Source organism: Aotus nancymaae, unplaced genomic scaffold (assembly GCF_030222135.1).
Source record: "Aotus nancymaae isolate 86718 unplaced genomic scaffold, 86718_ANA_hifiasm-v0.15.2.pri h1tg000046l, whole genome shotgun sequence".
Classification (NCBI taxonomy): Eukaryota; Metazoa; Chordata; class Mammalia; order Primates; family Aotidae; genus Aotus; species Aotus nancymaae.
In genome coordinates, this window is record NW_026988460.1 from 29393006 (window position 1) to 29415471 (window position 22466).

Below are 22466 nucleotides of genomic sequence, written 5' to 3' on the forward strand. Positions count from 1 at the left end.
ACACATGAACCCTCCTCACCTTATGCCCCATGTAGCCCCTCACTCCTATGCATCACTGGGAGGTACCCAGACTTTGTGGGCACTCTCATCTGATCTTCTTATGCCACTTGGCAACAGGAAAAGCAAAGGCTTGGAGATTGAGTGGTTTGAGATCAGATAGCTGCAGGCTCACAGAGAAAAGGGCCCAATGAATCAGGGAAACTCCAAAAAGTCAAAAAGTAACAAAATACGTTTATTTCAAAACCATAACTGCCCAGCTCACCAAAGTCCCATAAAACCTTCTACCACATTGCACCAGCGGCTCTGTTGGCATGGAGACTGAAGACTCAGCGTCTTGCCAGGCTGAGACCAAAGGTGGCGCCTGGGCAGTGCCAGCCGCGTGGGAAATGAGAGGAGGCCCAATGGCAATGGAAGGCAGCTCCCAGCTGGCTCCAGGGAAGGCCCCATCATGAGGCCAGCCAAGTGAGGGCTTTCGCCCTTGGCCACAGCTGTCCTTGCCAGGGTGGGAGAGGTGGGGAGGGCACTGGCTCGGGCCACACTGACACCGGTATCAGCATTCTGTTCTGATGAACCATGAACAGGTTCAGGGACACAGCTGACCCCCAAACATGGCCTTTAAAAGCCTAAAACCCTGATTACCAAGTCCTTGCCCATCAATGGGGACTGGGGAGGTGCCTGTCAGCTGGAGCAGGTGGAGGAAGCAGGCCTCAAGCGACAGGCCAAGGCAGGCACGTGCATGTAGGGCCACCTGAAATGGGCTGCTCCCAAGCCGAGCCGGTGGCCAGGTGAGTGCATTCAGTAGCTCTTGAAGAGGGATCCTGGGGCCGGCAGCACCTGCATCCTCCAGGGTCTTGTTGGAAAGGCATTTGCCCCGCATGGCCACATGCCCTCCAGGACCTCTAGTGCAGCCGCAGATAGGAGGGGGCAGAGTAGTTGAAGAGCAGGAAGTCCATCTTGTAGAGGTCGAAGAGGCGCCGCTGGTAAAAGGGGCTGATGTCCCGGAAGAGGCGGGCTGCCAGGTCTTGGGAGGCAGCGGCCGCCCGGGGCCGCGGCGGCGCGGGGAAACTCAGGTCGGGCGCGCCCGCCAGGGCCAGCACGAAGGCCGCGTCGTCCGCCAGTGTCTCGAACTTGCCTACTACGTCGTAGCGGAGGCGGCACGGGTGGCAGAGCGCATGCGCGCGCTCCCAGTGCTCATTGAAGGGCTCCTCGCGCCGCGTGCGCGGGTCCAGCAGGTAGGCCAGGAACTCGGCGAAGCGCACGTCGTGGCCGCGGGCCCGGGCGACGGGGAGCGCGCGCGGCCGCAGGCGCTGCACTATGCGTGCGCCGTAGCGCCTCTGGAAGTCGGCGCTGTAGGGGCGCGCGAGCTTGTTGCGGTAGGCGGACGCCAGGCGCTCGAAGGGCTCCCGCACGAACAGGAAGGTCAGGTAGGCGCGCAGGCGGCGGTTGATCTCGGCGGGGCTGAAGTCGGCCAGCGAGGGCAGGCGGCCGGGCGCATGCGCCTCGTGTGCGGGGATGGCGCGCGGGTCGCCGCGGGCTTTGCCGCTCAGCGCCAGGAGCACGCGCTTCCAGTTGGTGCAGGCCACCTTGGGCACGTAGCAGTAGAGCAGGCCATGCGTGTCGTCCACCAGCACGTGCCGCAGGTCCTCGGGCTGCAGCAGGCGCTGCCGGCGTGTGTGGCGGCTACAGGCGCTGTTCAGCAGGTCGCGCCGCTGCCGGTGCACCTCGGCCAGGGCCGTGAGCGGGTCCTGCGGGCGACAGGGGACGGGACAAGCGGACGCGTCAGGGCAGCTGGGCTCCTTGACTCTGGTGCTACCCTGACGGGCTGTGCTCTGGAATTGGGGGCAGGAACTGGGCCGGGCACAGATTGGCACCCCAGGGCTGCCACTGATCCCTGTGTGGCTTGGGGCCCGGACATCTATCCTGGGCCTGGATTTGGGAGAAACGGATTCTGACCATGCTGAGGCAGGGAGAAGGACGCGCTGGGTATGCTGTGGGGCGCTCAGAGGAGGAGTGATAGGAATTGTGGCATCAGAGTGCGCTCTGTGTGAGTATGGACACATATGGGCTGCTCACTATTTACTAAAAGCAGGAGGCTGCACAAGAAGCAGCGCTGTTTAATTCCACACCCAACTGAAAACTGCAGCCGCTTGCGGGCTGTCGGGCTGCTTTGCCTCATTAATAAATGGGCTGATTCTTTACTTATGAATCGGCACTCTCCTTTGCATCCTCACACGCCTTTTCTTCCCCCAGCAAATTCTCATCTCAGCGCTGAGGCAGCAAGCTTGCCCCTTTTGAGCCTGCCCCTCCTCTGAGAAGGCAACACTGACTGGCTTTAATCTAGCACCAGCTGTGGGCCAGCCGCCTCACCGCTCTCCAAATTAGGTCTGGACCCCAATAGCCTCAGCCATGCAGAGACCCAGGACAGCGCCTCCAGGCTTCCAGCTCCCCTCTCTTCAGATCCCTCCTGTTTCACACAGGGTTCTTATCTCCAAGATTAACACCCCTACCTATATTTTTTGTGTTAAGAGTTCATAAAAGAGTTTTAACTTCTTAAAATTACATTAAGCGCTTTCAGGATATAATTTAAAAGACAATAACGAATTGGTGAGGATGTGGAGAAAGTGGCGCCTTCACACTTTGCTGGTGGTAATGTAAAGGGATGCAGTTGCAGTGGAAAACAGTTTGGCAGTTCCTCAAATCCAGTAAACATGTGACTCAGCAATTCCGCTCCTAGGCATATTCTCAAGAGAACTAAAACATATGCAAAAACTTGCACATATGAAGTTCATAGCAGCAGTATTCACATTACCCAGAAAGCCTGTGTGCACTGCTGAGTGGGCACATGTATGCGGCCATCCATGCAATGGAATATGACTCAGCCGTGAAAAGGAATGTGGTGCTGGCACACACCACCACATGGGCTGACCTGGAGGACGTTATGCAAAGCGAATAGGACAGTCATAAAAGGATGAGTGCCGAACAGTCCCACTTAGTGAGGTCCCTAGAGCAGTCACATCAGAGAGACTGAACTACAACCTGAGTGAACTGTAGGGGACTGCTGATAGACACTGAGCTGCTTTTGAGGGTGATCAAAATGTTTGGAAATTAGATAGTGGTGATGGTTGCAAAACCTTGTAGAATTACTGAAAACCAATTGTATAGTTTGGAAGAGTGAATTGTATGGTATGTGAGTTCTCAGTTCAGAAAAAAGCCTTCAGGGTGTTTCCATTTCAGAGGAGGCCAAAGCCTAGAGCCAGGGCCTGCTTGGGAGGGTGTGACGCCAGAGGGGTGGGAATGCGTGTGTGGTGCACGCATGTGGTGTGTGCCTGTGGGGCATGATGTCTCTGTGAGGTGTGTGGTGTGCGTGTGTAGCATGTGTGAGTGGTGTGTGTGTGGTGTGTGTGGTACATGTGTCTGGTGTGTGTGTGCTGTGTGTGTTGTATGTGTATGAAGTGTGTGTTGTATGTGTGTGTGTTGTGTGTATTGTGTGTATTGTGTGTATGGTGTGTGTGGGGTGTGTGGTGCGTGTGTGGTGCATGCATGTGGTGCACATCTTTGGTAGGTGGTGTGTGTGTGGTGTCCGTGTGGTGTGTGTGTGTGGTGCACGCCTGTGGTGTGTGAGGTGTGCATATTGTGTGTGTGTTGTGTGGTGTTTGTGTGGTGGTGATGTTTTTGTGGATGTCTGGTGTGTGGGGGTGTTTGGGTGGGTGTCTGGTGTGTGTGATGTCTGTGTATGGTGTGTGGTGTTTGTGGTGTGTGTGGTGTATGTGTAGTGTGTGTTGTGTGGGTGGTGTGTTTGTGGTGTGTGGGAGTGGGTGGCATTTATGTGTGGGGTGTGTGTGGTGTGCATGTGGTGTGTGTGTGTGGTTTTTTTATGTTGTGATAGGTGTGTGTTTGTGGTGTGTGAGGGTGTGTGGGGTTTGTATGTGGTGTGTGTGTGGTGTGTGTGTGGGGGGTGTTTATTGTATGTGTGTGTAGGGGACTGTGTGTGTGTGGTGTGCATATGGTGTGCTTGTGTGGTGTGTTTGTGATGTGTGGAGGGATGTGGGGGTATGCATATGTGGTTGGTGGTGTGTGTGGTATGGGGTGTGTGTGTGTGTGGTGTCTCTGTGGTGTGAGGTGTGTGTGTGATGTGTGTGGTGTGTCTGTGGTGTGTGTTGTGTGTGTGTTTGTGATATGGGATGTGTGTGTGGTGTATGTGTGGTGTGGGGTGTGTGTGTGGTGTGTGTGTAGTATCTGGTGTGCATGGTGTAGGGTGTGTGTGGTGTGTGTGTGGGGTGTGTGGGGTGTATGTGTGTGGTGTGTGGTGTGTGTGTGGTGTGTGGTGTGGGGGGGTGTATGTGGTATGTGGGGTGTATGTGTGTGGTGTACGTGCAGTGTGTGTGGTGTGTTTGTGGAGTGTGTGTGTGTCCATGTACGCTCCTGCACGCATGTGTACACTGTGCTCCTGATGCCTTTAAAACTATCCCCCAGACGTCTGAGATACACTATGTGAAAAAACCAAAGTGCAGAATAGAGCTTAATATTTACGTTGAAGAAGGGAAAGAAATAACTGTTTCACAAAGGGTGGATGGAAGGAGACTGACTCTTTTAGAGATATGTTCAGACATAGTCACAGAATCCACAAGGCTGGGACTGGCTTCACAATCACGCCAGGTGGGAGTAGGTGGTGGGAAGGCGGGGGTTCCTTGAACTATTCTCCCTACTTCTTGCATATGTTTGAGTTTTTCAAAATGAGAAGACAGGCAGACAGACAGACAGACATAGGACATACATGCCTGTAGGTGAGATTCCGAAGCAGTTACTGTAAGCACACGAAGAGCAGTGGACACTACCTACATGCCTCGAACGTGTCTGGAAGGACACCCAGGGACCTGGTGGCCTCTGGGGAGGACACGTGGCTGGACAAAGAGACCTGCTCTTTACTGTACATTCCCTTATGTATCGAATTCCCTGTCATGTGCTTACATTTTTAAAAATCTCACCATTTTGAGAAATGGTGAAGCCTGGTGACGTCATGCTAAGTGAAATAACACTTAGCCACCCTCACCGTGGGAGGGCTGCCAGTTTCAGCCATGCCATGGGGGTCTGGGAGCACCTGGGAGACCCTGTTTCCACCATCAGGACTGACCCCAGAAGCCTGGCTCCACATGGTGCCAGGGGAGGCTGTCCCGGGGCCCACAGGCAAAGTCTGCTTTCAGCTTCTAGATAATCCAACACATTTCATGTGGCAGGGAATGTTGGCCATCCGGCCACCTGTCAGTCTTCCTCCTTCCTTGCTGGCAGACCCAGGCTGTGTCAGGGCATGAGCCCAGCCTCAGGGAGCCACATCTGCAGCCTTGTGTGCCATTGCTGAAGCACTGGGTCCAGGGGTTTGGGGGGGACGTGACCTGGCTCTTCCTGAGGTCATATCAGGGGAAGTCGGCCAGATGGCTCCCAGGAAAGACTCCCTTAGGGTGAAAAGTCAGGGGAAACCCTTACCCCCCTGCTCCCTTTCTGCCTGGGATGCCTTCCTGTGAGGTGTCTGAGCACTGGCAGTCCTCTTACAGCCAGGATGCCAGCTCTATGACAGAAGTCAACACCTAGAGGACGATGGTGGGTCGCTGGCTGCTGCTGGACTGTGGGCTGCGGGTCTCCGAGCAGCTCATGAGTGGGCACTAACCATCCTCATGGCTTGAAGCAGCTTTGGACGCCACTACTGTTGCTCATAGGCCCATGAATACACATTTTACAGAAGAGAAAACTGAAGCTCAGGGGAAATGAGTTGCGTGGGGTCACACAGCTCTCAGTGGGGAAGCCAGGGCTCCATCTCAGGCCCCTTGGGACCTGGACCTATGTCCACTGTCCGGGGCTGCACCCTACAGCTCCTGTCTTTACCAACCCCACCCCCTGCTGGCATGGCTGCCTGGATTCCCAGCTGGCCCTAGTCCTTAGAAGCTCTGTGACCTTTGCAGGGCACTTGCCACCCTGTGCCTGTTTCCCTGTCTGTAAACAGGGGTAATAACATCCCCACCTTATGGGTTGCTGTAATGAGTCCCCTGAACTTAAGGGCCTGGCACGTGGTCAGTACTTGTTGGCCAGATGGTTTTTATTACTTTATTTATCCAGCCACAAGGTGCTAAGCCTCCAAGAACTTGACACCCCTATAGTCACAGGGTCCTCAGGCTGTGAGGGGCCATCTGCCCCTCAGAAGCCTCCAGAGCTATTGGAACTCAGGGTCCTACTGAGTCCTACTCTCAGCCTGCTGTGTGGCCCAGGGTAAGTCAGTCACTCTCTGTGATGAAGGCCTCCATACCTGCTCATATGCTTAGGCCAGATGAGCTCCAGGAGCCCCTTCGGCTCAGCCCTCAGGATCTGGGGAGCAGCCAGCTACCTAACTCCACCCTGATCCTTCTCCACACAGCAGTCCAAGGGGTACCCCAAGGGTGAAAATCTGACGCTGTCCTTCCCCACTTAAAGCCCTCCATTGCTCCCCACTACCCTTGCACACCTGCAGGGCCTGCGGGCTGCCCTCTTCTCCAGGCTACCCTGGCGCACCCTCTCCTGTCCTCCGCTCCCTGCAAGGCCTCTGGCGCAGCTGTTCCCTCTTCCCTCCCTCCTGCCTGCCTGTTGACTCTTGCTCTTCAGCCTCAGCTCCAACGTGCCTTCTTTAAAGCGGGTCTCCTCTCCCCCATCTAAACTAGGATCCTCTCAGGAGACCTCTTGTTGCACCTCATACTCCCCTTTAGAGCAGAATTAGTTAAGTATTAGTGTGGGTGGTGATCAGATGACGTCTCCCCCTGCTGGACTGGTGGCTCCACCAGGGGAGAGACCTGGCTGACCTGCTCGCTGCTGGATCTCAGCCTCCTGACCACAGCCTGCATGCAGTAGGTGCTCAATACATGCTGTTCAAATAAGTACTTCTGTGTGTGTGTGTGTGTGTGTGTGTGTGTGTGTGTGTGTGAGAGAGAGAGAGAGAGAGAGAGAGAGAGAGAGAGAGAGAGACAGAGTGTAGGGTTCTTAGTGGTGGTGTATAGTTGTATGTGTATGTTTGGGGTTATGTGTAGTCCCTGCAGGCCCCCCAGCTAAAGTTGGATGTGTGGGCCAGCGAGCTGCCTGGTCCATCTGCTTGAGAATCACACCAGGGGTGGGGTTCCCTGCACGCCTCCCCACTGCAGCACACACTGAGATTTGGCTCCCATTAGACTGTGAACTCCCTGAGGTCAGATACAGGTTCTATTTTGACTTTTTTTATCTCCAACATGAAGAACTGTGCCTGGCCTCAGATTATTGATGGATGGGAAGATAGGTGGATGGAGACCCCAGATCTCTCATCTTACCCCCAAAATTTGCCCTTGTCACTGCTCTCTGACAAAGCCTGGGTTTGGGGAGGATGCCCTTCCATGCCCCAGTGTGGGGTCCAGTCTCATGCCAGCAGATCTGCACTGTTGCTGTCAGGCTCCTGGCTGGGATGGAGGGGGCATGCCTGGGTCGGGGGTCTGTCCACCTACCTGGTCCAGGTCATAGAGCTTCTGCAGGGGGCTTCTCCTCTCCCCACCAAGCCAGCTGGAGCCCAGGGCTCTGTTTCCAAATGCTGTGGGCATAAGGAGAGAGGTATCGCCACCACATCAGAGGGACTTGCATAGACCTGGGGACTTGGCCAATCCATCTAGGCACATTTGACCCATGTCTGGCACTCAGTTTCCTTCCCAGGTCCTGCCTACCTCCTAGGGGCTTGGTGGAGTGGGAGATAGCAGGGGGTCCTAATAGGGCAAAATTATACCAGGGTAGTGTCTTGTGTCATTCCTGCCCCCATGTCCTACCCTCCAAAGTTGGAGGGTGCCAGGCAAGAGGGGACAAGTGGAAAGGTGGTACCCAGCCCACCAACCCTCTAGAAAAGGCCAGATCACCCAAACTCACCTACTGCCATCTACCCTGGCCTCATGCCCCACCCCTGTGGGGCTCACCAGGCTGGCTGGCTGCCTAGCACCCCTAGATCGTGCATATGGGCAGCCAGAAAGGTTCGGGCAGCAGTGGAGATGGCACAGTGGGCTTCAGGCTCTCAGTGCCACCTTGTTAGGCTAGGTGACCCACTGTGGATGTCTGTGGCTTCAGTGCTTCCCCATCAGGGAATATGCTGCTTCACACAGAAGCAGGTTTAGCCATCTCCAGATGAGGAGAGGGATGCTGTCTGTCTGTCTCCTGGCTGAGGACAACCATGGTGTCTGTCTCCTGACTGGGGACAGGAATGCTGTCTTTCTGTCTCCTGGCCGAGGACAGGGATGCTGTCTATCTGTTCCTTGCTACACTCCTTAGTTTTCCTAGAACTATTATAAGTAAAAATTCATTTACCTTTGAGTTTATTATTTTACTCAAAATCTGTTTTAAGGAATACCATTTCAAACATAGTCAATTAATATTAATATGTTCTCAGTAATATATGATCATATGCTTCTGGATCCCATTTTTCATGAATATTATTATGTATATTAATAAACTAATAAGGTGTAAGGTGATTTTTGAAGAGATCACAAAAACTGGCAAGCCTTTAGCTAGGCTGATCGAGAAGAAAATATACTCAAATTACTAAAAACAGGAAAGAAAGAGGGGATATTACTACTGATGTTAAAGAAGCAAGAAAGGATTATAAGAGAACTATGAACAATTGTAGCCCAACAAATGAGAAAACATATAGGAAACAGACAAATTCCTAGAAAGACAGAAATTCCTGAAATTCACTCAAGAAGAAATATAAAACCTCAACAGACCCATAACAAGTAAAGAGATTGAATTAGTAATAAAAAAAAATTCCCACAAAGAAAAGCCCAGGATCAGATGGCTTCACTGGTAAATTTTACTAAATGTTTAGAGAATTAACACCAATCTTTCATAAAGTCTTCCAAAAATCAGAAGAGAAGAGAACACTTCCCAACTCATTTTATGAGGCCACTGTTATCTAGATCCCAAACCAGACAAAGGCATCACAAGAAAAAGGAACTGCAGAGCCATGCCCCTTAGGAATATAAGTGCAAAGTTCTCAAAAATATGGGCTAACCCAAAATAACATCCTATGAAAAAGTTTATACACCATGACCAAGTAGGATGGATCCCAGGAATACAAGATTGGCTAAATATATGCAGATCAATCAATGTAATACTCTATATTAATACAATCAAGAGAAAAGCCCACACACTCATCAGTAGATTCAGGAAAAGCATTAGACAAAATCCAATACCTTTCTTCATGACAAAACACACTAAACGGATTAAGAATAGATGGAAACTTTGCCAAACTGACAAAGGACATCAACAAAAAACTCTCAGATAACTTAATAGTGAAAGACTGGAAGCTTTCTCCCTAAGATCAGGAGCAAGGCATGAGTGCCTGCTTTTGCCACTTCTATGAATTGTACTGGAGGTTTTAGCCAGGGTAATTGGACAGGAAAAATGAATAAAAGGTATCCAAGTTGGAAAGTAAGAAGTAAAACTATGTCTATTCATAGATGGCATAACCCTGTATATGTAGAAAACCCTAAAGAATTCATAAACCATTAAAGCTAATAAGTGGGTTCAGCAAGGTTGCAGAATATAAGATTAATATACGAAAGTCAATTATATTTCTGTACACTAGCGATGAATAATCAACATTAAAAATAATAAAGTAATAAAGAAGACGTTGATAGCAAAGGAAGTATAAGACCTGTACACTGAAAACTGTAAGATACCATTGAAAGAAATTAAAGACCTAAATGAATGCAAAGTCATTGCAGGTTCATGGATTGGAATACTTAACGTTGTGAAGAAGGCAGTACTCCCCAAAGTCATCTACAGATTCTTTGCAATTCCTACCAAAATCTCAGCTGCCTTTTTCTGCCAAAATTGACAGCTGATCTTTAAATTCATGTGGAAATTGAAAGAATTCAGAATATCCAAAACAATCTTGAAAAAGAACAAAGTTAGAGGATTCACATTTCCTGATACCACAACTTTACTATACAGCTACAATAATCAAGACTGTGTGGTGCAGCATAGGAGAGACATGTAGATGAATGACATAGCACTGAAAGTTCAGAAACAAACCCTTACATTTATGGTAAATTGATTTTTGATGAGGGTTCCAAGACAATTCAGTGGGGAAAGGACAGCCTACAGTAAATGGTGCTGAAACAACTGGATATTCACACACAAAAGAATGAATTTGTACCACTTCTTCACACCACATACAAAAGCTAACTCAAAATGGATCATAGCCCTAAACATTGAAGTTAAAACTATGAAACTTTTAAGTGAAAACACTGTCATAAATCTTCATGACCTTAGAGTAGGTGATGATTTATTAGATATGACACCAAAAGCACAAAGCAACATTTTTAAAAATAGATAAATTGAACTACATCAATATTAAAAACATTTGTGCTTCAAAGCACACATCAAGAAGGTGAAATGATGACCCACCGCTGGGAGAAAATATTTGCAAATTATCTCTCTGACAAGGAACTAGTGCCCACAACGTATGGAGAACTCTTACAACGGAGCAACAAAAGACAAACCAATTTTTAAAATGGGCAAAGAATCTGAATAGACATTTCTCCAAAGATACACATACAGCCAATAAACACATGAAAAGGTGCGCAGCGTCCCTAGCCATTAGCGAAAGACAAATCAACACCGTGATGATGGTTATTTAGAGACAGTAAATAACAAGGATCTGAAGAGGTTGGAGCCCTCATGTATTCCTTGTGGGGATGTAAAGTGGTGCATCCGTGAGGGAAAACAGTTTGGCGATTTCTTAAAGCTAAGCTTAGAATTACCATACAACCCAGCAATTCCTCTAAGTATGTTCCTAGAACTGAAAACTTGTGAACACAAAAATTTGTGCACAAATGTTCCCATCAGCGTTATTCATGACAGCCCCAAAATAGAAACAACCCAAATCCATCAGCTGATGAATGGATAACAAAACTGTGGTGTATCCATAACATGGGCTATTAATTGGCCATAAAAGGAATGAAGAACTGACTTATGTTTTCATATGGCTGAACCTTGTAAACGTATGTTAAGTGAAAGAAGCCAGACACAAAAGACCACCTAAGACACAATTCCATTTGTGTGAAGGCTGTCTTAATATGTTCATAAGAGTTCATAAGAACATTGAATATTCGTAAGAATATGTTCAAGAATTCAAGAACAAGTGAGAAAAGACGGATAAATATTTCTGTGACCCTTGGCTTTCAACAAAATGAAGAGTCTATAAATGTCGCTAAGAAGAATATATTCACTGAAAAGATTCAGTAACTTTCTTTGAAAGAAACTTCTGGCACACCAGTAAACCTGGGAAATCTGAGGAACTGGTCTGTTGGCAAACTCACCTAGAGCAGTGGTTCTCAAACTTCAGTGTGTGTGGGGCCCATGGAACTCAGAGTCCCCAGCCCCACGCCTGGAGTTTCTGCTTCAGTAGGTTGGGAGTGGTGCCCAAGAATCTGCATTTCCAGCAGCTCCAGGTGAGGCTGCGGCTGCTGCTCTGGGAGCATGCTTTGAGACCGGCTGTGCCGGTGCAGTGCCCGGCAGGCAGAACATGGTCTGTGCTGAATAAACAGAGCTTCATGGGAGGAATAAATGGCATCTGGACAGGCCTTGCACTGGCTTCCAGAACCCTGCTGCATGTACCCAAAGCCCACTGTCCAGGGTCCCTGCCACCCTCTGCCTGCCTCAGGCCCCCTCTGCGCCCCAGGCCATGTCCTGTAAGGCCCAGGAACAAGGGCCAGACTCCAGTGACCAGGCCATGCAGAGGAGGCTGAGGCCCTGGGAGGCTCAGGGCTGCCTGTGTCTTATGGCCACTGACTGGCCCAGCATTTGCCCTTCGGTCTCCAGATTGAGTCAGGGATCTGAACTGCCAGACGTGTCCTAGGAACGACACTGTCATCAGAAAAGGAGCTGACAGGAGAGGACAGCAATGTTGGCTGGTCATGCAGGTGAGGGGAGGCCCAGGCTGGTTCTGGCCACTGCTGCTGGCCTGAGTGTAGCAGCAGCCATGGGAGCTCCTCTGGCACCACACCAGGCAAAGTAGGACAGGGCAGGGTGCCCGGTGAGAGGAGGCCAGCTCTTCTCGCCATCTTGCAGATTAAGACATGTCCCTTTCCTGGGGGCTGTGGCTGGGGACTGAGGAAGAGCTGCTGCTCAGCAGCCCAGGTCTGTGGGCAGGGGGAGGAGGGGCAGTCGCAGTGACAGCAGACCCAGGCCTGTCTGCCCCAGGACCCTGCTACTCGGAGGCTCTCAGCCTTCCTGAAATGCTAGCCGTTACATAAGGCCTCTCATTTCCTGGCCAGACCACAGCCTGTAGGAAAGTGGGTACCATGACAGACCCCAGGGCCCAGAGGGTAGAAGGGAAAAGGGAACAGGCACCAGGGAGAGGCCCAGAATAGCTGCGGCCAGTGATTACAGGGCTGGACCGCCTCCGCCCAGCCCCACCCTGCCTGCCACGCAGCCCGAGGAGCCTGGGCTCTGCAGACGGGCAGGCTGCCATGGAGAGGACAGATGGACATGGGAAGTCAGAAGGGGTGTCTTGAGGATCCCTGGGTCCAACCCTGACTTGGGCAGCTGGGGGCTGGCCCCAAACATGGCTACACTGGGGGATCCCCCGGCTCTATCCCTATCATTCCAACCCCCTTGCCTGTGTCCTCTGTCCCCCAGCCCTTCTACTGGGCTCTAGGTCACAGGCCCCCTGCCACCCTCTGCCAAGGGGACAGTGAAGCAGACAGGCCAGGGAGAGCCAGGCAGCGTAGCCCAGGAGGGCCCCCTCAGAGCAGCACAGGGAAAGCCAGGTGGTGATGCTTAGAAAAAGGAAATAAAACCAGCAGGAGGTTAGGGAGACAGGGGAGAGAAGGAGGAAAGGACGTTGGGAGGGAAGGAGCAACGGGGACGGGGGAGGGGGGAGTGCCAAAAACAGTGACAGAGACAGGGAGACAGTGATGGGTGACAGGGCCGAGGCTGGGAGAAAGAGGAGGAGGAGACAGAAGGAGGCAGCATGGTGGGGGGTGCAGGCCTCAGCACAGTGCTGGGTGCTTAGTGCACACTGACATGCCTACGCCTCTCAGGTAGAAACCATAATTATCCCACTTGACAGATGGGGAAACTGAGGCAAAGGAACTTGTCCGAGGACTCACAGCTTCCTTGCTGTTCCAGAAACAGAATTTGAACCCAGGCCACTGGTGTCAGCGTCTGCACCCTTAACGCCCATGCTGCCCTGACTCTGTGTGCCCCCTCATCCTGACCATCACACCTGTCCCTCCTCATGGCACCTGCAGGCCAGTGGGCCCTGTTTCACTGACCCATGAGGAAATGCCAGCCTAGGGAGGGAGAGCGGAGAGAGCTGCTCAAGGCCACGTGATTGCCGCACACAGGACACCTGCACACATCATTTTGCAAGGCCTCTTCTGCCAATCATGATACTTGGTGAAACACTGCACTAGAAACCTACAGCAGAAGCATGGCCATCATCCTCTGCATGCCCACCGCCCACCGTACGCCCACCTCAGCCAAGGCAGGGCTTGCACCCCGGGCAGGGTGAGGGCACAGTCATCATGTTGGGGGATGCTGTTTGGAGACTCCGCAGTCCAGCGAGCAGAGATGATGACACCCGGCTTCTGGTTAATAAGTTCCATTGGGTCACAGTGTTGCAAGAGCAGACAAGCAGGACAGCCAGGCCCCAGAAAGCTCCTGCCAGGAGGCATAGGCTCCCAAGAGGCCTCTGAGGCCTTCTGCCCTGCCCATTCCTTCCCCCGGGGGCTTTCTGGGGTCACCTGCATGTCTCAGAGTCAGGGACATTCCTTCTGGGAATCAGGCCCAAGGGAGGGACACATTGGACAAGACTTTTTCAAGTATTATAAGAAGCAATTCTGCTGTTTAGGGGGAGAGAACTACAGCTCTTCCTATATATTTAGTTCAAACTCCATTTGCTGAACTCCTCAGGCCATCTGGAATGGAACCCCGATCTGCCCAGATCCTTGCTGGGCAGTCCTGTCGGCTGTGCCTCCAGAACCCTCTGGACCCCCACTTTTACCTCCTCTGCCCACAGCCAGCCCTGGCTAGGTCTCAGGGCTCTCCCTGGGACAGTTACCAAGACTGGAGGAAGATGCCTCACCTGTCTCTTATTTCTCCTCGCCCCACCTTGGTGATCTCTAAACCCACGGGGCTTCTCACACCTCACAGCAAACCCTGGTTCCCACCCAGTCCCTGCAGTGCACTTTACTGCTGAAATCTTTTGATTTCTGTGTAAGTTGACCCCTCTGGAAGGTTAGTTCTACAAGGAAGGGGACTTTTTGCTTTTCTGTACCCTGCCAGTGCCAGTGACTATTTATTTAAAGACCGATTCCCTCTGACAGTCATAGGAAGAACACCCCAACCCCTAGCATGTCATTCGAGGCTATTCATGACTGAACCCCAACTTAGGGTATCTTCCTGCCTCCCATCCCACCACTCTCTCTCAAGGACCCAGAGCTCCACTCACAGGACATTGCTTCACACCCCAGGCATTTCACTCCTCCATGCTTTTGTCTGTACCATTCCCTCTGCTTGCAGATTCCTCTCCTCATTTTCCTACCTAGTAAACTCCTATGCAGCCTTCAAAGCCCAACACCAATGCCCCTGCTTTGTAGAATGGCAAGAAAAAGGATTTGGGGTTTCAACTGGGATTTAAATCCTGGCTCCATACTTCCTGGCTTGAGCAAGTAACTTCCTTTCTCTTGATCTTTTCTCCGCTGCAAAATGGGATTGCCAATTCCTGTTCTGCAGAGCTGCCCACTGCCAGCCTGTCTCTTCTCACTGTACTCTGGAGGTCTTCTGAGCTCTCGACACTCCAAGCAGTACCTGAACATGGACAGCAGCATGGGGAACATCTACCAATTTGGCCCCAGCAGCCACTCCCCCTCCCTTTGCCAACCCACTAGAGGAGGAAGCCTGCCAGGCAGTCAGCCTGGGTGGTTCTGATAGGCTACCCTCCGTCTCCACCTGCTGGGATAGGTATGTGGCCCAGCCCTGTCCAATCAGAGCCTCCCAGCCCTTCCTGCCACCTGATTGGCTCAGAGACGGGCACATGAGACCCAGACCAGGCCAATGGATGCCTCCTTGGGACTTTGGCTAGAACCAGTGGCAGATGAGCCCTCTCTAGCTTTGGGCTGGGTTTGCTGAGCCGGTGCAGCTGAGAATGAGGCTATAGCAGAGAAAAGCCAAACTACAGCTGGAGGTGTGATCTGAATGCTGAGATCTATGCCTGTCTGAGGCATAGGCACCTGGCCTTTTCAGTCACAGGCACAGACCCACTCCCTTCCAGCTGAAGGGAGTCTGAATTGGGTTGGGTTTGTCCTCGCTGAGGCTACCATTGTGTGCCATCAGGTGGTCCACAGTTTCAGCTTCCTCAACTCCCTGAGGGTGAGCAGGGGCTGGGACGGGGTGCAGAGCCCCACCTGGCTCCAAGAGGAACACCTGTGACTCCAAACACTGGGACAGGGGCTCAGCCCTGCGACTGTGGGAGTGGAATGGGGGAGGGAGCCTGGTGCCAGCATCGCTCTCGCCAGTGTCTCAGAGGCAGAAGATATAGAGCCGAGACCTTGGGCTTTCATATTAAAAATGTAAGTTCCTTGAGGCAGGGGTATTTCTAAGTTTTGTTCCTGACTGTCTCCCAGCACCTAGACATGTGCTTGGCATGAGCAGGCAACCAACAGGTCTGTGGTCCATGGTGTGCCAGCCACGGGAAGCATGGCCACCATGCCCCGAGAGACCCAGGGATGACAGTGGAGCTGCTGCTGGGCCCTGGGGGTGAGGGTGGGGTGCTGAGGGCAGCAGTGCTCTGCGCAGCTGTTCCACCTTCCTGGAATCTCCTCTTCCCTGGGACTCTAGGCATTAGGCCAGTGCTGATGGTGGAGCCCTGGGGCTTAGGCTGTGGCTGTGAAGGGGCTGTCACAGACCTCTTCCTAATAGAATATCTCTAAGCTCCCTGGGGCAGTAGGAGCCCCAGGTCTGAGCTAGGAACCTTCAGTGGCCCCTTGCCAAACTTACGGCAGCAGCTCTTGCTTTGCAGAAGGAGGGGACAGTTCTGGGCCTGCCCTCCCTGGAGAAGGGGCTGAAATTCCTCCTGGGTTCTGGAGCCCTCATCCCCAGGCCAGAAGCCCTCACAGGCCACAGACCACATCCCTTCCAACCCAGGCATGGCTGCAGAGACACTGCAGGCCCTAGTGAAGCCATTTCCAGATGCCATGGGCAGGGTATGCCCCTCCAGCAGGACTAGCCTGGCAGGAAAAGGCCTCTCACAGCTGGATGCCCTCCCTAAGTGCCACCTGCAGGCCCACAGGCACAGCCTCAGCCGAAGCTTCAGCTTGGGGCTCGGGAGGGAGAAGCCAGTGGGAGAGGCTGGACAAGTTGGTCTGATTAACTCTTGCTGGCCCAAGGTCACTCACAAGGCTGTGATGGCTAGAAACAGGCCATGGGAGAGGTACAAGAGAGCCTGACAGAAGCTGACAGAGATTCTGAGAGATGCTTGGTGAGAAGCTCATGGCCAAGGGCAGGACTCGCCAGGTGGGGAGCCCAGCCTGCACAAAGACTGGGAAGGGAGGTTTGGAGCCGACCTCCTAACACCTGCTGTCTCTTCCCAGGCTCTGCAGGAGAGGGAGGGAGGTCGGAAGGAACAAAGCCCAGAAGGTGACTAGTACCTCTGTTTCTCATCCCTCAAACCTGGGTGGAGTAGGTGACAGGAGAGAGGCATCCCACAGAGACATGGGGATGCAGACACTCCATGCAGTCCCTCAAAGATGCATGTTTCTTTGCAGATGCTCCCTCGGACCCAGGCACTTAGCTGTCCTCTAACATCCCACACTGAGCCCTGAGGGGCCAGTAGCCACCAAGCCCTGCCCTGTCTTAGTACTGGGTAAACATCTGTCTACTCAATGACTGGGAGGACAGAGGCTGTGGCAGACACAGACACTGAGTCCACACCCCGGACTGCCAGGAGACTCTCTGCTCCACACCACCAGCCAGCTCATGGAAGGAGGGCGGAGGGTGGGCTGGAAAGACAGACCCCAGCCCTATCCTATGGCTTGAGGAGGCATCCGGGTCTGGCCTGCTGTGTCTGGACACACAGGGAGCAGGGGGAAGCGGGCAGTGTGAGGGGCAGGGGTATGGGCAGAGGCCTTCCCAAGCCCAGATATCCTCAAGTCTTGGGCCGCTCCTGCCGCCACAGGAGCCCCAAGCCCTACCTGGTGTGGATTTCAGGATGGAGTAGGGAGTGGCGCCCACTGCACAGTAGGACAACCAAGGGACCTGACAGAGTGGCCCAAGCTTCCCCTCCTACACCCACCGGCCGAGCGCGCTCAAGTCCAGGGGCTGCCGGGTGCATAGGAGAAGGGGGTGAAGGTAAGGGAGACGGCCTTTCCGGATTGGCCAAATGGCCCCCACCCCCCACAACTGACCCCGGTCTCCAGGCACCGGCTGTGGGACCCAAATAGTCACCGCTCCTGGAGTCGGGAGATAACTCCGGAGGAGGAGCAAGAGCCTTTGCTCGCGGGAGGCATCTTTCGGCGCCCCACCAGCGCCCCTGCCCGCCACCCCTATCCCCAGCTAGGAAGGAGATGGCAGGTGTCCCCGCCGCCGTCGAGGGGTCAGGCCGCGGTGGGAAGCGCAAGGAGCCGGGTTTGGTTGTGGGCGCGCGGCGGGGCCGGCGAGCACTCACCTGGGCCCAGGGCGCGGGGCGCGGCGCACAGGAGCAGAAGGAGCGCGGTGCCCAGACAGGCGGCCGCCAGTCCGCGCCGCCGCCAGCAGCGCCTCCACATGCTGTTCCTGGCGCGCGGCAGAGGACAGTCCGCTGCGTCCGGCTGGGGGCGACTGTGCCAGGGCCCGGGACCCGCCCCCAGCTCGCCGGGCCCCGGCAGCGCAGCGCCTACCAAGACGCGCCGCGCAGGCCAGGGGAGCACGGCGGCGGGACCCCAGCCCCCTACGAGCCCCTGCGACTCCCTGGGGATTGAGGAGGCGGGCCACAGTGAGGCGGCAGGCCTGGTCCTCTTTTCATGCCCCCACCCTCACCCCATTGGGGCCGAAGTCCAGGGCTGGAGGGTGGAGACTGATTGGGGAAGCCCCTCGCCGCGAGGCCCCGCCTCTAGGGTTTCCCTAGGGATGCCGTCATCCACCCAAGGCCAAGAGGCATTGTCGCTGTGGCCTGGTCCCCACCCCCGCGAGGTGTCCCCTTGCCTTTTTGCTGCCTTAGATGCCAGGGGCCCAAGGGCTGATCTGGGATGAGCCAAGGAGCCTAGGAGAGTGCCCCGCTGTCCATGGCTCTCCGGGACCCCAGCCCTCAGTAGCAGGGCTAAGACTGTCCCTTTCTCCTCCACCCAAGGCTACCCTGCAGCCTTGCTTTCCTCCGGGGTCTCCAGATCCTGCCTGAATCTAGCTCATGCAGGTCGGGCTAGACTCTGGACAGAGAGGTAGGGTCTCAGCTTACGTTTCCCGGGCATGGAGCTTGTTGTACCTCATCGTGTCACCCACAACTGCTCTGGGCACCACATGAGCACTGAGGACTTGCCAGGGACTCTGTGTGTGTGCGTTTGTGTGTCTGTTTTGGGGGGTGGAGGGGCGAGGTGAGAGTAAAGTCCAGACTTTGAAAGATGCATACATCCAGCTAGCCCAGTGGGTGGGAGCCCACGGCCCGACCGCAGGGTCTTGCTGCGCAGAAGTCAGGCTAGCAGGGAACCGGAGGGTGCAGCTGGCACTGTGTGCACTGATGAGTTCTTTGGAGCCAACATTTAGCAGTGTGAGTGTATGGGATAGGCTACTGTGTTAAACTCCGGGGTTTTCTGGAGATTTTTGTATAAATTTAAGGAAGACAAGTGTAGTTTTGTTATATGGATATAATATGTAGTGGTGAGGTCTGGACTTTCAGTGTAACTGTTACCTAAATAATGTCATTGTACCTGTTAAATAATTCCTCATCCCTCCCACCCCGCCCACTTTCCTACCCTTCCAAGTCTCCAATGCCTATTATTCCACACTCTAGGCTCTGGTTATTAAACTGCTCTTGAAAAATCTGGTGACTCCAAATCCACCTGGTCCCACTTACTGCTGTGGGAGATTAGGAAAGTCACTGCACCTCTCTGTGCCCCATTTCCCTGTACAGGGGAATAATCCTAAACCTCCATATTGTGAAGATTAAATGAGACGTGGGAAATGTTTGCAGCGGTGCCTGGCACTCAGTGAGTGCCAAGTAAGTATTTGATATTAGTAATTAATTTAATTTATGGTTACTGCCTGTTTCTGGCGAGTGACTGGTTTCTGTTACAGTGGTGAAATAAAAATTTCCTCCTATTACATTTATTTAAATTGTGGATCTATTTAAGGAAGAATATTAAGGAAATAATAGTTCTGCTGGTTTTGTGATAGAGCTTGAAATGGTGTTGATGTTCTCAAAGACAGAGGCGTGGGAGTCCCCCCTCACAATAAGCCAGAAGCTTCTTATCATGACTTTCCTGGCCTTGGGGAACCTCCAGCCCACCCCTAGACTGGCCTAGGACCCAGGGATTCCAGGTCATCTGCATTCCCTGCCGGCCCTAACTAGCATCCAAAGGTGCCTTCCAAATTTCCCCGGACCTGCATTCCCTGGCCCCAGTGCCAGCCCTGGAATCCTCAGCACGCCTTATGTGCTGCCACCTGGTGGCCAACATTGGGAATAACATCTCAGCCCTTTATCCGGCGATGTTCCTGGAGACAAGTAGAGAGATGGTCTTGGGTCTTGGGGTGGGAGGATGCAGATCCTGGCTAGACACCCGGGGCCTCAGGAGCTTCCCTGCGAAGATGCTCTCTCCCAGGGACTCATATTCATTCAGCAATCATTCAGTCATTCATTCAAGAGGTATAGGACACCCACTCAGTGCTGAGGCTCCAGTGAGAGGGCGAGACTCATGCAGTGTCTGCCCTCACAGCATTTCCATTACAGATGGGAAGCACAGAAAATCTGGATAAAGAGATGGCGTGGTGAATGCTGCTGTGAAGAAAACACAGCGGGTACCAGGATGGGAAGTGTGTCTGGTGTAAGGAGGTTGCTGGGGCAGGCCTCGGGGAGGTAGCATTGGAGCAAAGATGTGACTCCAGGGAGCAGAAGCCAGCAGGTGCCATTGCAAAGGCCCTAAGGTGATGTTCCAATTGCTGTTGCTAGGTAACGAATTGCCCTAAAATTTAGCGGCTTAAGGCAACCATTTAAATTTTGCTCATAATTTTGTGGATCAGGAATGGGGGAATGGGCTTGGCTGAATGCTTCTCATGGGAGTCTCAGGCTGCCTCAGTCAGATGGCGGCAGCACTGTATCTCTGGGAGGCTCACCCAGGTCAAGTGTCCTGCTGACTCACACTGGCTGGTGGTGTCCGTCGGGGAGCTCTGCTGGGCAGCGATCTGAGGATCCCCTCAGGGCACCCTTCATCCTGGGGTCTCCTGGGGCACCCTCCAGCCTGGGCACCTCCTAAGGCACCCTCCTGCCTGAGGCCCCATGTGCTCGGACTGTTCCCATGGAGCCTGGCTGTGTGGCTATTTTCTGACCTGGCCTGGGGCTGCCTTTTACACGAAAATCATTGAGGCTGGACCAGACTCAGGAGTGGGGCTACGCCCACCAGCGGTGCCCAGGAATTTGCGGGCATGTTTTAGAACCACCGTGGCTTCTCCCAGGAGCAGCAGGGAGGCTCTGGAGTGGGCAAGAGTGGATGGGTGAAGTCAGACAGGCAGACAGGGAGTCCAGATCCCAAGGGTGGGTTTTTCTAAGCACAGAGGGAAGCGTCCATGAAGAACTGCTGAATCACAGATGCCACCTCTGCTGCTCTGTGGAAGGCAGGGAAGAGGTGGGGACCAGGAGAGGAGACAGAGCTATCTTTGGGAGAGATGATGCTTTTCTTTTTCATGGAGGAAACCATTAGAAAAATAATACCTCATCTTGTCTGGTTCGTGTTCTGTGTGAGGTGCTGTTCTAAGCCTTTCATGTGTGTTATCTCATGCGATCCTTAGATGCATTCCGTGAAGTACATAAAAGACTTTCATTTTACAGATGAGGAAACTGAGGCACCGAGAGGCTCAGTAACTTACCCAAGGACACAGCTACAGAGTGGTGTAGCCAGGGTTGTTTGAACCAGGCAGGCTGCCATTTTTAACTTCTGTGAGATCTTCATTATTATTAATATTTTTGGGGGGATATGGAGTCTCGCTGTTTCACCCAGGCTGGAGTGAAACGGCTTTGTCTCAGCTCACTGCAACCTCCGCCTCCTGGGTTCAAGCGATTCTCCTGCCTCAGCCTCCCCAAGTTGGGATTACAGGCGCCCGCCACCATGCCCAGCTAATTTTGTATTTTTAGTAGAGACGGGGTGTGGGAAGTAGAAAAATTCCTTTTTAAAGTTTCCTATCTTGTTAAAGAATAAGTGTGCTAATAACTTTGTTAAGCCCTATCCTATGCAGCTGTTAGACATGCCATGCTTACAGGCACGTAGTACATTCTGTGTCCTTGTACTTTAACCAAAATATCTGTGCTAGACATGCTCACAGACATGTCCCAGCTCTCCATTGCTTTTACCTGTTTAGAAAAGTTTTAAGTTGTTAGCCAGCTGGGTTTTAGTTTAGATTGTGAGGTCTGACTCCAGCCAATGGAGATCAGACACAGCAGTAAGGATGACCCCAGATGTGTAAGGAATAAATTTGTGTGTTTTCCTTTGTTCATTGTACTCTTGTGGTACGATGGCTAGTGAGAGTACCCTTCCTGTAGTCCAGGAAGTAAAAATTGCATTGCTGAAACATCCTTTGTCTCAGTGCTGATTTTTTCTTTGCAGTGCTGAGCATCTATTTCCAACATCTGTTTCCAACATGGGCTTTCACTGTGTTGGCCAGGCTGGTCTCAGACTCCTGACCTCAGGTGATCCACCCACCTCGACCTCCCAAAGTGCTAGGATTATAGGCATGAGCCACTGTGCCCAGCCAAGATCTATATACTTTTAAATAGTTTGGCAATGTTTGTTTGTTTTTAATTAAACTATTTGGGGTCACTAGGTTTGTGTGCAGTTGTAAGGAGGAGAGATCCTGTGTCCTCTTTGCCCAGTTTCCCCCAGTGCTAGGATCTTGCAGAGCCACAGAGCAGTTAGCCCAGTTGGGATGCGGCATGGAGCCATCTACACGACTTCTGTACGGTGTTCACCTTTTCACAAATTGGTTGCAGACGTTTAAAACTCAGGAGATTTCAGAAACCGTGTTGGATTTCTGGCTGCTTTTGAGCCATGAGCTGAGGGGCCTCCTGTGCAGCACACCCTGAGACTAGGTCTCAGTGCAGTTTGTTGAGGGTCTGTCTGTTGGGGGGTGCAAGGTGAGCTGCGGAGGGGAAGCAGCTGACTGAGGTGCAGTCTCCCCACCCTGAGGGGAAGGGGACCTGGGGTTCTTAGGGGCTGCTCCCTGGGCAGGTGGGGAGGGGCTGCTAATTCTCCAGC

At 52.8% G+C, this 22466-nt stretch overlaps 1 protein-coding gene across 1 annotated transcript; it reads right to left on the reverse strand.

Annotated features, from left to right (window-relative positions):
• Window positions 1-211: 211 nt before the first annotated feature.
• CHST13 (carbohydrate sulfotransferase 13) lies at window positions 212-17986 on the reverse strand. The gene is made up of 3 exons (XM_012475782.2): window positions 17699-17986; window positions 7491-7573; window positions 212-1745 (listed from the first exon to the last, which is right to left on the reverse strand). The coding sequence occupies exons 1-3, from the start codon at window positions 17796-17798 to the stop codon at window positions 900-902; spliced, it is 1029 nt and encodes a 342-aa protein (XP_012331205.2). The 5' UTR covers window positions 17799-17986; the 3' UTR covers window positions 212-899.
• Between the last annotated feature and the right edge of the window lie 4480 nt (window positions 17987-22466).